Source organism: Colletotrichum navitas (assembly GCF_030913465.1).
Source record: "Colletotrichum navitas strain CBS 125086 chromosome Unknown LY79scaffold_26, whole genome shotgun sequence".
In the NCBI taxonomy this organism is placed as follows: Eukaryota; Fungi; Ascomycota; class Sordariomycetes; order Glomerellales; family Glomerellaceae; genus Colletotrichum; species Colletotrichum navitas.
The window spans coordinates 189519-203180 of record NW_026850572.1 but is presented as its reverse complement, the minus strand read 5'-3'; the positions used below and the strand labels follow the sequence as shown (position 1 = coordinate 203180).

General features: G+C 49.6%; 3 protein-coding genes across 3 annotated transcripts; all 3 read right to left on the bottom strand.

Annotated features, from left to right (window-relative positions):
- Positions 1-2216: 2216 nt before the first annotated feature.
- On the bottom strand, positions 2217-2864 carry LY79DRAFT_183666 (uncharacterized protein). The gene has a single exon (XM_060551326.1). It carries the CDS (start codon positions 2664-2666, stop codon positions 2313-2315), a length of 354 nt encoding a protein of 117 aa, XP_060414611.1. The 5' UTR covers positions 2667-2864; the 3' UTR covers positions 2217-2312.
- Positions 2865-3969: 1105 nt separating this feature from the next.
- On the bottom strand, positions 3970-5418 carry LY79DRAFT_514609 (uncharacterized protein; the record flags this gene model as incomplete). The annotated part of the gene is made up of 2 exons (XM_060554635.1): positions 3970-4968; positions 5032-5418. The coding sequence occupies 2 exons, from the start codon at positions 5416-5418 to the stop codon at positions 3970-3972; spliced, it is 1386 nt and encodes a 461-aa protein (XP_060414610.1).
- A 4001-nt stretch (positions 5419-9419) lies between these two features.
- LY79DRAFT_631262 (glycolipid anchored surface protein) lies at positions 9420-11405 on the bottom strand (the record flags this gene model as incomplete). The annotated part of the gene is made up of 4 exons (XM_060562179.1): positions 10833-11405; positions 10110-10770; positions 9720-10053; positions 9420-9665 (listed from the first exon to the last, which is right to left on the bottom strand). The coding sequence occupies exons 1-4, from the start codon at positions 10957-10959 to the stop codon at positions 9420-9422; spliced, it is 1368 nt and encodes a 455-aa protein (XP_060414609.1). The 5' UTR covers positions 10960-11405.
- Between the last annotated feature and the right edge of the window lie 2257 nt (positions 11406-13662).

Here is a 13662-nt window from a genome sequence, read left to right as displayed (position 1 = left end):
CCAAGGTGACGGTTCCGGAAGGAACACAGCAATTGCGGCCGAGCCCAGGTTCGTCGAAGACTTGAACCGAACGAGTGGAGACTGAAGGCCAATGACCGGCTACTCGCGATTAACACAAGGAATGCCTGGACAAAGAAAAGGGTTTCCGTGTTGGCCAACAAACAAATACCGGCCCTGCAACGCGAGTTTTTCTTCGTCGAGTCTGTTGAAAAAGCGCCCGTCTCAATGTTGCGGAAGTCGTCCTGTTTTCCGGGTTCAAGACAAACGAGCCTGGCCAAGTGTGGGCGGGTTGGGCATTAAAGACTAGAGGGAGAGTAACAGAGTGAGGTGATGGGGCTACAGGTGAAGAGGTAAATCCCGAGGGCTCGCACATGCAAACAGCGCCAACTCTGAGGCGAAGGCGCAAACTTCGAACCCGAGCGGAAACAAAGTTTCGAGTACGGCGATCTTGAGGGAGCAGCAAGGAGGAAAGGGAGGGAGGGAGGGGGAAGCCATGGTTCTCTTTTGTGTGTGTGTGTGTGTGTGTGTGTGTGTGTGTGTGTGTGTGCGTGAGATGGCAAGCCAGTGAGAGGGCGAGTGAGTAAGTGAGCGAGTGCGTGCTCGGGCGCGATCCGGACAGCTGGGTAGCCAAACCAAGTCGGTCTGAGTCCACGAGGGCGGGAAAGGCGGGAAAGGCGGGAACGAAAACACGGGGACCCAGACCCAATGAACCGGTTGGGTTGGTTTGGTGGTGTTGAGTTTAGTCTGTTTGGTTTGGTTGTTGATACCAGCAGCACCCTGGGGGGGGATCTGACCCTGGACCCTGGGACCTGGAAATGCGGTTCAGCCTCCACGCGCTCTAATTCGTCTTAGCCGACCCTTGGGCCTCTCTAATCTTGAGGCGCTTTCTTCCCCGGTTTGCTACCAGAGTTACGGGAATGTGTTGAGTCCAAGGTACGTATCCAAGGTTGTTTGTAAGTTACCCGGGTATCGATCGGAGAAGAGCAGTTTAACGACTGATCCCTCCTTCCCTTCCCTCGGGATCTGCTTCAGTCCCCGTTGTCTTAGCCAGCAACCGCACACTCGGCATGTATTACTGGATGTAGTAGTAGTGCGGGCTGGCATTCGCCGTTGGTGCATGAGAAATAGGCGAAAAGAGAGGAACGCATGATGCGTGAATGCTTAGAACCAACAAGCGTGGTTCATAACATGCATACGGCTGCAGCAGACGAGGGGGGAAAGATACGGAGAGGATCGGCACTACAGGAACGATGCACAAACGCGGACCGCGGTCCAATGCGCACGAAGACGAGACAGGAAGAAGACGAGTTGCCCGCTTGTCGTCGACCAACGACATGGTTGCCCGCCTGCAGCGGCCACAGTTTACCGGCCGGAAAGTCATGGAGAGACAACAGAAGGAAGGGCGGCCAAATGTGATATGTGACCAATATGAAACGAAAGAAGAAGGAAAAATCCACTTCCTTATCACGACATGCAGCAATGCGGGCCAAGGTACATAAGGTACTTGGGTAGGTAGGTAGGTACACAGGTAGGTGCACACGTGGGACAACGTACTCCGCTCACTAATGGAGTCGTTGTTGCATCATCTAGGTGAGAGGCTGAGAGAGCCGTTCAGTCACCAGTGACTTACTTTACTTCCTAGGTTATTACGCCAATCCGAAAAACTCAGAGAATTGTTGGGCTACGACTTTTGACGTGAACCTATCCATGACATGCCGGCCGTATGTTGACTGGATAAGTTTACGTCCCATCATTACGCCTGTACCATTTAACACAAGGTGTCAACACAAGGTAGTTCAAGATATTCTGTCTACGCTAGAAACTGTTTATGCCTTAAGAGAAAATGTCACAGTCTGGTCGCAGAGGGAGATCGTCGAACTATACTTAGAAGGGGAGCCACAACGTTTGGATGTAGAATACGCAAATCCAATCATATGAGACTTTTAGAACGCTTACCGTTTACCCAGCTGGGGCGTGAGTCTTTATACACCTATTAATCTCTATAGGACTACAAAAGGGCTTGCTAAAGGACTAAACTTCTATAAAAGCGAAATATAGCTAAATGGAGATAATAGACTTAACATCTGTGTGGTAAACTCTTGCCTTGTCCTCTTTTTTACTTATTCTCCACAAGACTAAAGGGTTACAGATGTCAAAATTACATTTTCTCCTTAGTTGTCTAGAGAACGACTGGTTATCGACTACAATATTCTCCAACAGGCTAAGATAATGTATATTAGTCTACTATACTAGGTAGATACTGTGTTTAGGACCAGCAAGACACCTCCTCTCAAGGACTTTCTTGATGTTGCTTATAGGGAGACTAAACACAACTCCGTCAATGAAGAGCTATAGACCGCAATGCAGACATACAGATTCAATACTACAAGTAGAACAAGTAAGGAATTCCAATGAGAAAAAAGGTCAAGTAAGGAGGACCTTATTAGCTGCTTTCCTGATTTGTAATCATCCTTTTTCAAGTCTTTGAGATTGCGATTGTTACAGTCTGACAGCCGAATTCCAAGAAGTGCCGTCCGCAACCAAACCAGGCTTATTAACACCTCTCTGGGCGCCACTTTTGGCCACAGACCAAAGAAGTTCAGGAGGGGCATCATCAATCCTATATGCAGCCGAATGCAGTCCTGTCCTGGACCAAAAGCAGTCATGTACTTGCTAGTTGTGCTAGAAACACAAGGGAATGGCAGGTAGCGACGTATCCGTTGAGTGAAGTGGGCTGAGTTTGTTGCTCTGCCTTGTTGGCGCGTTGTCGTTCTCGATTAGCAGGGTCTTCGGCTTCTTGCAGAAGCCTGACCAGTTCCTGAATACTTCTTAATCCGCTCATGTGGCTATGACTGATGGAACGATAACAGTCGTTGTTCTAGAATTGTTGTTCAAGGGGAGAGAAAGCTGTGGTTTCTGTGATAGCCAACGCTATCTCCTTCGCCATATCCAGCTTGTGACTTCCAAAACCACCTCTGCTCTGAAGTTGGACCTCCCCGGCTCTCGGGTCCTGTACCCACCCACCCCATCCCTCTCTGCTGCTCGTCGAAGGTGGAGAGGAGATGCAATGTGCAAAACCAACCGTCCAAACGAGTGTCGTCGTCTTCATTGTTGTCGTCGTTGTTCCCCTTCCTCCTCCTCCTCCTCCTCCACGACCCAACCCACATGATGCACCCACTCGAAACCTCCTTCTCGTTCATTTTTGGAATAAGAAATGGTCATCTTCCGTCGATACCGCTCCGTCTCGTCTGTTTGCCTCACCAGGAACCGGCGTCTGTCCAGTCCCAAAGAGCTGGTTCGCCATGTGCCCCTGCATCCGCATGATTAATGGTATGTCACAAACTTTTTTTTTGGGGGGTCACACAGCCTGTCGCACCCTATCAGCGGCTCGCCAAATAGCCTACTGTATCCAGCCATCCCTTGCCGTGCGTATCGGGATGCACCGTATCACTAGCCTGTCGTATGCCTGGCCGGGCTAGGCCAGGCCGTCGAGAACTCCGCGAAGCGAGGTCAAAGGGGGGCGGCACTTTTGCGTAACATGGCTGCCGTGAAGACTTTCCCCAACAGGAGCGTCTCCTCCGTGTCCGCTGACAGGTGTCCCGTCTGTTCTGACCTACCTAGGCCGCGCGAGCCAACGAGCTGGTAGGCTCTCAGTCGAGTCATCTCATCCCTTGGGCGGGAACTGCGCCTCCGATTTCCGAACCGTTCTTTGCCCCCTGCTGGCCTATCCCCGAGGTTTTTCGCCAATGTCCGCGGTTTGGTCATACGTACACGTAGCTCTGATAAACAAGCCAAGTCCGATATGAGACTCATGCATAATGCGGTAATTGCCCGTTTCCGGAAGGACGACTGGTTAGCCGCTTCACTAGGCCGTCCAAATTCCAGCGTTCTTCTGCGCTTGTATGCGCTTGCTTCTGGCCGATCCGCTCTTCACTTGGCGACTCGTGTTATCAGATGCGTACGGAAAACTCATTGCCCTTTCCGGGACATTTTGGCATTCGTCACGAACTCCTCAAAGCTCGTAGATTCTCTGCTCTCCTCGATGGTACCGTTGATGCGCACAACCTCAGACCAACCTCTGACGAGTGCTCGCCAGTAACAAACTTCGGCGGCCGGGCTCATGTATCCGCGTTCGAAGGAGATGGCCCGCTGCCGACGGGCGATGCCGCGAGACACCTCGGCGTGTCCCTCCAACCAGCCGATTGTCGCTTCGAGGTCGGACCAGTCCGGGTTGACGAAAACTGCGTTGGCTTCGCCGGGGCTGACCGTCGCAGGCCATGCCTTCCTCGCCCTCGAGGACGGGTACCCGTCTTCGGGTTTCGTCGTCACGGCGCCGCCGTCATGGTGTCTCTCCTGCTCCTGACCCAGCAAGACGCTGGAGTATACGGGCTTGATGAGGTGTGTCGTGTGTTGCATCCACTCCATAGGCGGACTCAAGAGCACGCTTTCGCACAGCTGGTGAAATTGCAGACGTCCAGAGTACGACACTCCTTCCGTGTGAATAATGTACTTGTGCCGGCAAAAGTCCTCGATCATGAGAGCGTTCGTGGCGTTTTCCCCGCTATCGACCCACTCCAAGGCCTGTACATCTGCCCATGAGGCATCCTTGGTAATCCTCAGCAGCTCTTGTCGCGACCTTGGGTTCGCACTGGCACCGTTGTTGAACCAAGCGGTTCCTCGCCACACTGCACGCCGGTCCTTCATATCGAAGGGAAGGCTAGCCTCGATATCGGTGATCGCGGCAGCTGCGTGGGGGATCGAACGGATGAAGGGCTGGTTCCATGCCCAGAAGGAGAAATGGGGCATGGTAAATATATGCCTTGGAGAAGGAGACATGGCAGGTCGGCTGTGGGACCAGGAAAGTGATGCGGGGGTATCTTGGACATGGAGGTTGAAGAACGTGTCGGGTAGAAGGGTCGGCGAGGTCAGGAGCGCTCGGTTCAGCTGTTGAAGGGCCGCGTTTTGCCTCTGACACCTGTAAGCTGCTGCTATATGTTCTTACGGGATCAGAGGGCTCGGTATTCCGCCTACCTCCAGCCACTGGTCTGACATATCCACCGGTCTTGGAGCTTGGAGGATCAGTATCTTGTTATCCTTGATCTGTCCCAGCAGTGATACAGAAATGTCGTTGAGACCGAGTTGGAAGTCGCCATCCGACACGGCCATGTCTATCTCTTTGGTCAGGCCAGGAAATGTGACTCGGCATTGTTCCTCGGTCAGACGAAGGCTGTTGAAGTTTACCCCAGTTCCAGCTGAAGGGCCAGAATTCGACTGTTGGGCCAGCAGGTAGTCGAACGGTCGCCCTGTCAACCGGGTCCGAAAACTGCTCCGTGGGAAGAAAAGCTCATAGGCGACGAGGACCAGGGTCGACGCCATGATAACGGGCCAAAGCAGTCGCGCAGCCTGTCTTTGGTGCATTTTGCGTTCCTGGCTGGACCGTCAAGCGAGGCTACCGTGAGCTGACAGGGAAAATTCGCGGTGGAAGTGAGTTGGGGCACCTAGGTCTGAGGAGATACCCGCAAAGGACATGACGGGTCAGTTGGGGAACGAGAGTTCCATGTTCTGGTAAAGGGGGTGGCCGAGCTGACCCGCGAGCACCTGGAGGGCGCAACATGCTGAGCGGGCTTCGAAGGAAGAGGGTTTGGAGTATACCCTGCGACGCAGAGTACCGGAAAAGCGACAGAACCAACTCCGGAGACACAGGCGCCGTCCTGGCAGCGCTATGCCAATGATCACTAGCTGTGCCGGGCGGGGCCGGATGTTCGGCATGCGAGGTCACTCGAGTGTCCAGTCAAGAACAAGCCCCTAGTAGACGTTGCGACGGGACCAAAGAGCTAGCGGACCTTCCGTAAGAGGAACCAACACTTTCGGAGGTGTTCATGGTTATGGCCTGATCCATCTGCCAGGTGAGCTGGTTATTGGCACGAGATGTCTCAGAAAGGACATGGTGCGCCTGCAGTGACGTGAAAGGATGCTGTCGAGCGGGGTCCGTTGGTGCGTACCAGTCTAGAATTTACCCTTGAACCTACCCAATTTGGTCCACCAATCATCTTATACGTCAATATAAGTTCATCTTAACCACTAGACTTTCACTGAAAACCATACACACTGCTTTGCATCAGGTGGATTTCTCTAATTCAGCTAATGCCCTGAAACTCACTCTGCGTCGCCTGGGGCGAAGGGACAGTAGCAACTGATAAAGACGCTGGTGTTTGATCACAAAACGTTTGCTTCTAGTCTCTCTTGACAAGGACGCCAAGCGACGGTTGAGACATGTTTCGGTGGCGGTAAATAACCGCGGAGATCTCGTGGGAGAGAAAGAGAGTGAAAGGGTCGTTGTACGGATGTACGATGTACGGGTAGCGGTAGAATGCCAGTGTGATTTAGTCGGCGGCCTGTGAGTTAAACCTATTTCGGAATACATTATGTCAGCGCCAGCAAAAACAGTATTCCGGCTTAACTGACCAATAAGAAGGTCAAGATTCAGAAAGTTACATAAAGTTAAAAACTCTTTAGATTTAAGTAATTCAAAGTCAAGGCAAAATAGAGGCAACAGCTACAATTAATTTAAAAATCTATTATATCATGTGACCTGTTTAATTAAAGGGTAAAACCCTTATTGCGATAGTAAAGTCGTATGCGTTGCTATTGCTCTTTGAAGGTTAGATATAAGGGCTTAATCTTGGGCATCGTGGGCGTCTGTTGGCGATGGTGGATTTGCGGCAAAAAGGGCGTTTTTTGCATGGGTTATGGACGTGGGCAGTGGCGGTGGTGGCAGTGCCTTCCTAAATAGGCTTAACTCACCGGCCGCCGACCAAATCGCACTGGCATTCTACCGCTGCCCCGATGTACATCCGCCAAACAAAGCACTGAGAGCGCTCGGACCCAGTTTTCCCGGCCCGTCCCGGACACGTCGTCCCACTGCATTCCTCCACCTACTTTACACAATTGTGTCTATGCCTCGCCGTGGTGAGTCTTTGGTTCCTATTGGGTTTCTTAACCCAGTTGGCCCCTCGGACGTGTTGGGTCGACTATTTGCTTAGGCGGCCGCGTGAATTACCGACAACCGTGAGAGTGCTCTTGGTCTGCGATCCGTAGTACTAGGAACGATAAACGACTTTGGCTGCCGTCGTCGCCACTTCCCAGCCGAGCACGTACAACAGATCGATTTGAACCGACCGGCGTTTGCGCGACGACGCTTCGGCCGAGAGTTGCGGGCTCCTGGCGCTAGTGCCGTCATATGCGCTTTGGGTCCGGGAAGAGCGCACTGGGTTGGGCTTGTACCCGGAGGACTCGGTCGCCCGGACTCCCTTGGTCGGGGTCACCCTAGGAGAGCTGCTCACCGAGTAAGCTGCTCCAACATTTCGTCCTAGTACTGGTTCGCAGCTTGTTCGTAAGGATAAATCACGGCATTATTCTAACGTACGGTTGTTAGATGGAGAGGAAAATGAAAGTTCACGTGTCGATGGAAATATCCGTCCTTCTCGCAAAGCTAACCCGAAATCCCAAAACAAGCCACCCTGCTGCAGTACCCCTAACCCGTCCCGTCACGCCTCACCAGACTATTTCGTAGAGGCAGACGTGTGGCTCACGTACAATCGACGCCATCGGCGAAAGCAAAGGCCGTGTCGGCAGAGAGGCGACCTCCATAACCCATGTCAGCACGGCTGGCGACAACTTGTTCCCCAAGTCGTACTATCACCCCTCACAGAACAACGTTATGGACACGCAGGCAACTCACTCTACTGCCGTCGCTATCCACTACTACGCCAAAGAGTTCCTAGACAGGGGATACACTGCGCCTATCTACTATAAGTTCTAACATGCTAGCTAGCTGTAGCACTGCTTCCTTGGTCTTAACACTGCTGCTGTTGTAGACGTTAACATAGGAATAAACATTAATAACCTTAACGTTATAGAGTCCACTGAACGCTCTTATGCCTAGCGTAAGTATTAGGCGCTTTACCTAGTTAACATCTCTAACGAGGTCTTTATTAACCTTATCTATATTATTACTAGTGTCACTGCGCCAAAGATATGCCCCTACTAGCGGCTTGTCCTTAAGAGCCTCTTAGAAGCTAAGGGCAACGTTGTATACATCGCTAGTACTAGTGCTAGCAAGAGCGTTGCCTTCCTCTTGCTATTAACTATCTTCTTAACAGGTGTTACTGTTATAGTTATTTCCTTAATTACGCTATAGAAGGAGATTATTGCGCACTTTAAGAAGGCTTAGGTAACTGTCTACGTTTAGGAACTAGACTCCCCTGACGCCATCTGTAATAAAATAACTGTTATCGTCATCAGCCCAGAGCAGCTTGGCCACCAAAAGTAGAGGTCCCTCGTCTACTCGCTCAACAACAGCTACGCCATCAACTGTGTTATCGTCGACGAGGCCTACCTCATATTTGGCGTGAACGCCACCTTTTGTCCCCTCCTCCTCGAGATGGGTGCCATGACGGCGATGGTCTGCCGGCGGAGGTTGTTTATTACGGCGACGCTCCCTGCATGGCGGAACAAGGGTGGTGGAGTCACGCTTTTCGCCATTGGCATGTGGCGGTTTGCTGGGTTGGAAGGAACTGGCCCTGGATATTGCCGCAGTAACACAAGTCGGTCGAGTATTTATTGGACAACCCCACCAAAAACGAGCAAGCACGCATCCTCAAATAGAGATAAAGAGCGAGGAAAGTAAAACAAAGGGCGCGGCTGCTTGCTTGTCATTCTCCGGCCTGCACCGACGGGCTACTGCCGTCCACCAGCCAACAGGCAGACATCTATCCCAGTTCACGATCGCCTTGGCAGCGACAGCTTTATTTCGACCATGCCCAACATTCTCGACGGCCTTGGGATATCGGACCTGAAGACTGCTATTGACTGTGACTAACGTCCCGTCATATAAGCGAGATATATTCGTCGTCACGTGGGTCAACTAATACCTGTCTGGTTCCGCAATATGTTGGATTTCAAACCGTCACTGTCAATCAGTAGTTGACAAATCGGAAACGCTACTTGGTGGAGCTAAGAAGCATGCTTCATTCAAATGTATCACTTTTCGCTTATAAATGACGAGCTGGCGAGTCCAAAAACATCATCAAACAAAAGAATTAAAATTGTTGCATCGTGCAACAAACACTACGTACAGATATCTTGCGCCGGCATGCAAAACAATGCGATGCTTCGCGGCTTAAGCCAAGCAGCATTGCTGTCGCTGGGAATCAGCTCCCAAAACTGTGCCTCTATCGTGCAATCCACTGTCCTAGAAGCCGGAAACGCTCGAACTCCAGGCGTCAGTGGTAGACCAACGAAACGGCGGCCAACCCGCACATCAAATCTAGCGCCTCATGTGAATCAAGAATAAGTGCTCTCCGAATATCATTTGTACATCCAGCATAATGGCTGGGCCATCCGCGTGGCTGCATTTATTACAACAAGAAGGCACCGAACATGGTGAACATGGCGGCGAGACCAGCAATGGCCAAGGGGGCCTTCTCGATGGGACCACCGAAGGTCATGCCAGCAGCAGCGTTGGAAGAACCAGTAGACTTGCCGCCGGAAGAGGTGGGGGAGGGAACACCGCCAGTAGTGTCGCCATCGGAAGCGCTGTCGCCGGCAGTCTGAGAGCCATCGCCCTTCAAGCCGGGACCTTCACCGGCACCCGCAGTCATGTACTATTTTAGTGTTAGCCAACCGCTCCTCCATTGTGAAATTCAGCCACGACAAACCTTCTCGGCCGCCTCAGGCATAGTAGGGATCTTGGTAGGGTCGGCCATCCAGACTGAGTCGGAGGTAGGGCACGAGGCAGCGGCGTGCGAGGTCTTGGCAGCACCGGCGTCATCAGTGGGGGCAGGGTACTTGGACAAGGCGCTCTTGAAGTTGCCGTACTCCTTAAGCTCCTCGACGTTGTTTCCATCGATCTGGACGATGCCGTACTTGTTGGCCTCCATCGAGTACTCGTACATCATACCTCCCGAGTAGACACTCGTCATCTCGCTGCTCATCAAGGCCTGGATCTCACCGAAGTCACGGACGTTGGTGTTGCAGCCGTACTCGGACAGGCTAGAAAAGGTTAATATCGTCATAGTGTGACGAGGGGGTTGGAGCTGGCTGCTTACAAAATGGGGATACCATAGTCAGTGAAGTTCTTAACCTTGACGTCCCAGCCAGACTCCTTGAAGTTGGAGCTGCACCACGAGTAGTCGTTGAAAGCGAAGAAGTCGCTGCGAGCATCGTCGCTACCACAGTTGAAGTATTGAGCGCTCTGCATGCGGTTGTCGGCAACATCAGCGGCAGAGTAGCCGACGGGGACATGGCGAAGGCCGCGGGAGGCCATGTAGTTCTTGATGTCACGGGTGACGGCCTTGACGTAGGGAGCGGTCAAGGTGGTGTTGGCTTCATCGTGAATGACCTCGTTTCCGGAGAAGAAGGCCAGAGTGTTGTCGTACTTTGCGAATTCCTCGACGGTGGCAAAGACACTCTGGAGGTAGACAGCATTGTAGGAGGGGTGGGGGTCAGCGCGGTTAATGGAGTATTTGGGGTTGTTGACGTCGGCAACGAGGTAGATGCCAGCGTCGGCGAGCATCTGCATGCACTCCTTGTGGTCCTTGGAGTTGTCGACGCTGTAGACACGGATGGTGTTCACGCCGAGGTCCTTGAACTTGGGAATATCACGACCGCAAATGGTGGTATCAGCCAGGGGGTCGACATTCTCGGACGAGCCACCGGGCTGGTAGTCAATACCACGGATGAAGAAGCGAGCGCCGTTAGCATAGAAAGCTATCGGGTCACGTGTTAGTCAACTGAATCAGATGAAATAGCGTACGACTCGTGAAGCATACCATTGCCGGAGACTTCCACTGCGGGGACAGAGCGGGCCTTGATGGGTGCCTCGCGCTCAGTAACAGTGGGCTTCGCCGTGACGACGGTCAGGACCGTCAGGGCCGAGATAGCGGCGAAGGACTTCATTGTGTATGTCTGTAGGGTCCAAAAGATTTGCTCAAAAAACCAAAGGAGACGATGGTTGAGCAGTGCCAAGCGGTAGATGTCCCGAAAGAGTGAGGGACAGTTTGGAGCGACGGAAAGGTGATGACGGATTCAGGTTCCAAAAGGGTGGTGATTAAAAGGGCTGGTCGGTTGCTGAAAGGTAGATGGTGAAAAAGGTCAACCAAAGCGAGGGAGTTGACTATTTGATTTGATCGAAAGGGAAAAATGGCACGCTCGAGACCCGGAAGGCGGAAACGAGAGGTCGGCTAGGGCGGGATGGAATGACGAGAAAGAGAGGAATTCGAGGTCGGGCGGGAACGAGGGACTTTGATGATTAAAAACGGCGTGGTCGACGGTGGTGGTGCTTCGTATACGAAGGTGCGAATTCCTATCCACCCTTGCCTTCCCTTGCCTTCCCTTTCCACCCTACCCCCCTTCCATCTTCCACCTTCCACCTTCCACACCCGCACCCACACCCCCCAGACTTTCTTGCTCTAAAGGTGGGACATTCACCACATTGCACAACGTCTCTTGCTGGCCGCCCCGGTCCAGCTCCCATTCCCTGCCAAGGAAGGACCGACAGGAGATGTGGATGGTGGGTCCAGGGCAGAGGGGAAGGAGCAGTCGTTCATTCGTTTAGTGGGTTCAAGTCACTCCTTTCTGTCTGACAACCGAACCATGGCTGGCTGGTGACAGGCTGACAGCCGCTGCTTGGACGCGTCTCCTGGGAAGACAGTTGCAAATTCAGGGGGAATTGGGAGGCGTGACTAAAGTGATATATACGGTCGAGGGTGTGTCTACGACGACTGAAGGTGGGATGGGTCTAAATCGGGCACTTGGCGCCGTATAATCAAGCTTAATTGGTTGCATTGCAATAGTTCAATTAGACCGGGCGTTACGGACACCCCGGTCTGTTGTCCTACCGTGGTTGTCCCCTTCGTGTCCGTAGGTACCTGCCTAGCGTAAACACAATTCCTATCCCATCGGGCGCGAACGGACCTCACTAACCTATTGTGGATCCCCCTCCACTTTTACCCCTCACTTTCAGAGATACATGACGATACCTTGTTTTAGAATACTATTTTATTAGCAACCACTACTAATTTCAATATTATTACCAACATCCTTATTAAAATCTATAATATCTAACTCTAATACCTCTATTTATAGTACTATCTATATAGAGGTGCTGCTAAAGGACTTTGCTGTTGCCTGCCTAGATAACTACTGCCTAGAGTAGTGTAATAACGTAATAATCTGGCCTAATAAGCCTCTGGTAGACCTAGGCCCTCTAGGCTTCTTTATCCCTTTTAAAGTACTAGACTAGTAGCCTAAGGTCTATAGGCTTTCTAGTTTTAATACACTTATTAACCTCTTTCTCTATTATATACCCTTATAGTTAATTTAATAGTAGGTTAATTAGATAAATACTATACTATTATCTAAGGCTAGCCCTTATTAATAAAGGTTATATATATATTAATAAAGAGATACCTTTACTAATAAGATTTATCTTTTCTTTAGTGTTTTAATTTATATAAGTATATACCCTAAATCTTAAATCTTAAGATACTAGTTAACTTAATAGTATAGTAAAGACCTATTATACCTATTTATATACTTTATAACCTAGGACTACTTTTAGTAACTTTATACCTAGCTTTAGATATTTAACTCTTTTAAGTTTATAACTTAAAGCTAGTAAAAGAAGGGTAAAATACTAGATATATATTAGAAGGTTAACTAATAGTTAGTTTATATCTAGGTAGCTAGAGACCCCCTCTATATAGCTAGCTTTAATCTTACTATTAATAAGGTAATAGTCTAGTTTATAGGCTAAAGCTAAGAAATAATAACTATCCTAATAAAGCTAATTTTAACTAGCTTTAAGGTATAGGTCTTTGCCTAATCTAGGTACTCCCTTTAGTAGCTTTAGTATATATATAGAGAAGGCCTATATAGGCTTCTTCCTAAAGCTTTACACCTAGCTAGCTAACTAGTAGACTAGGTAGCCTAGCTTATGCTAACGCAGTAGGTAGTTATAGCCTTTTTTGCCCTACTACTAGCAGTAATATATTATATATTTCTAGATAACCTCTTTACCTTAGTTTAGCTCTTCTAGGCCCTCTAGAGCTAGTAAGTTAAAGCCTTTAGTATATACTAAAAAAACAGTAGTATTAATGCTATACTTATTACTAAGAAAAGTATAGAAGGCTAAGGGATCCTATAAGGCTAAATATACTTTATTCTTACTACTAATAGGCTAGTATATATCTTTAAACTAGATTAATATATAAATACTTATACTAACTAGTTTACTTTTTTATAGGTTAACTAAATTACCTAGAAGAATAATACCCTTATACTTTTCTTTTTAATAGTATATAAAGGTAGCTAGGTAGACTATATAATCTAGTAGTACTACTAGCTAGCTAGTAAGACAGTAGCTAAGTAGACTACCTAAGAGGTCTTTAGCCTAGATGCCTAAAAGGACCTTCTAGTCCTTTAGCTAATAGATAACTATAACTATAATATAAATAAGGTAAATATAAGTAACTAAATAAAAGTATTATACTTCTTTAATTACTATATATATTAAGGATCCTAGTAAGCTATTACCTAGACCTTTCTACTTAAAGTTATTATTATTAATACCTTTTATCTCTAGCTAAGAGGAGACCTAAA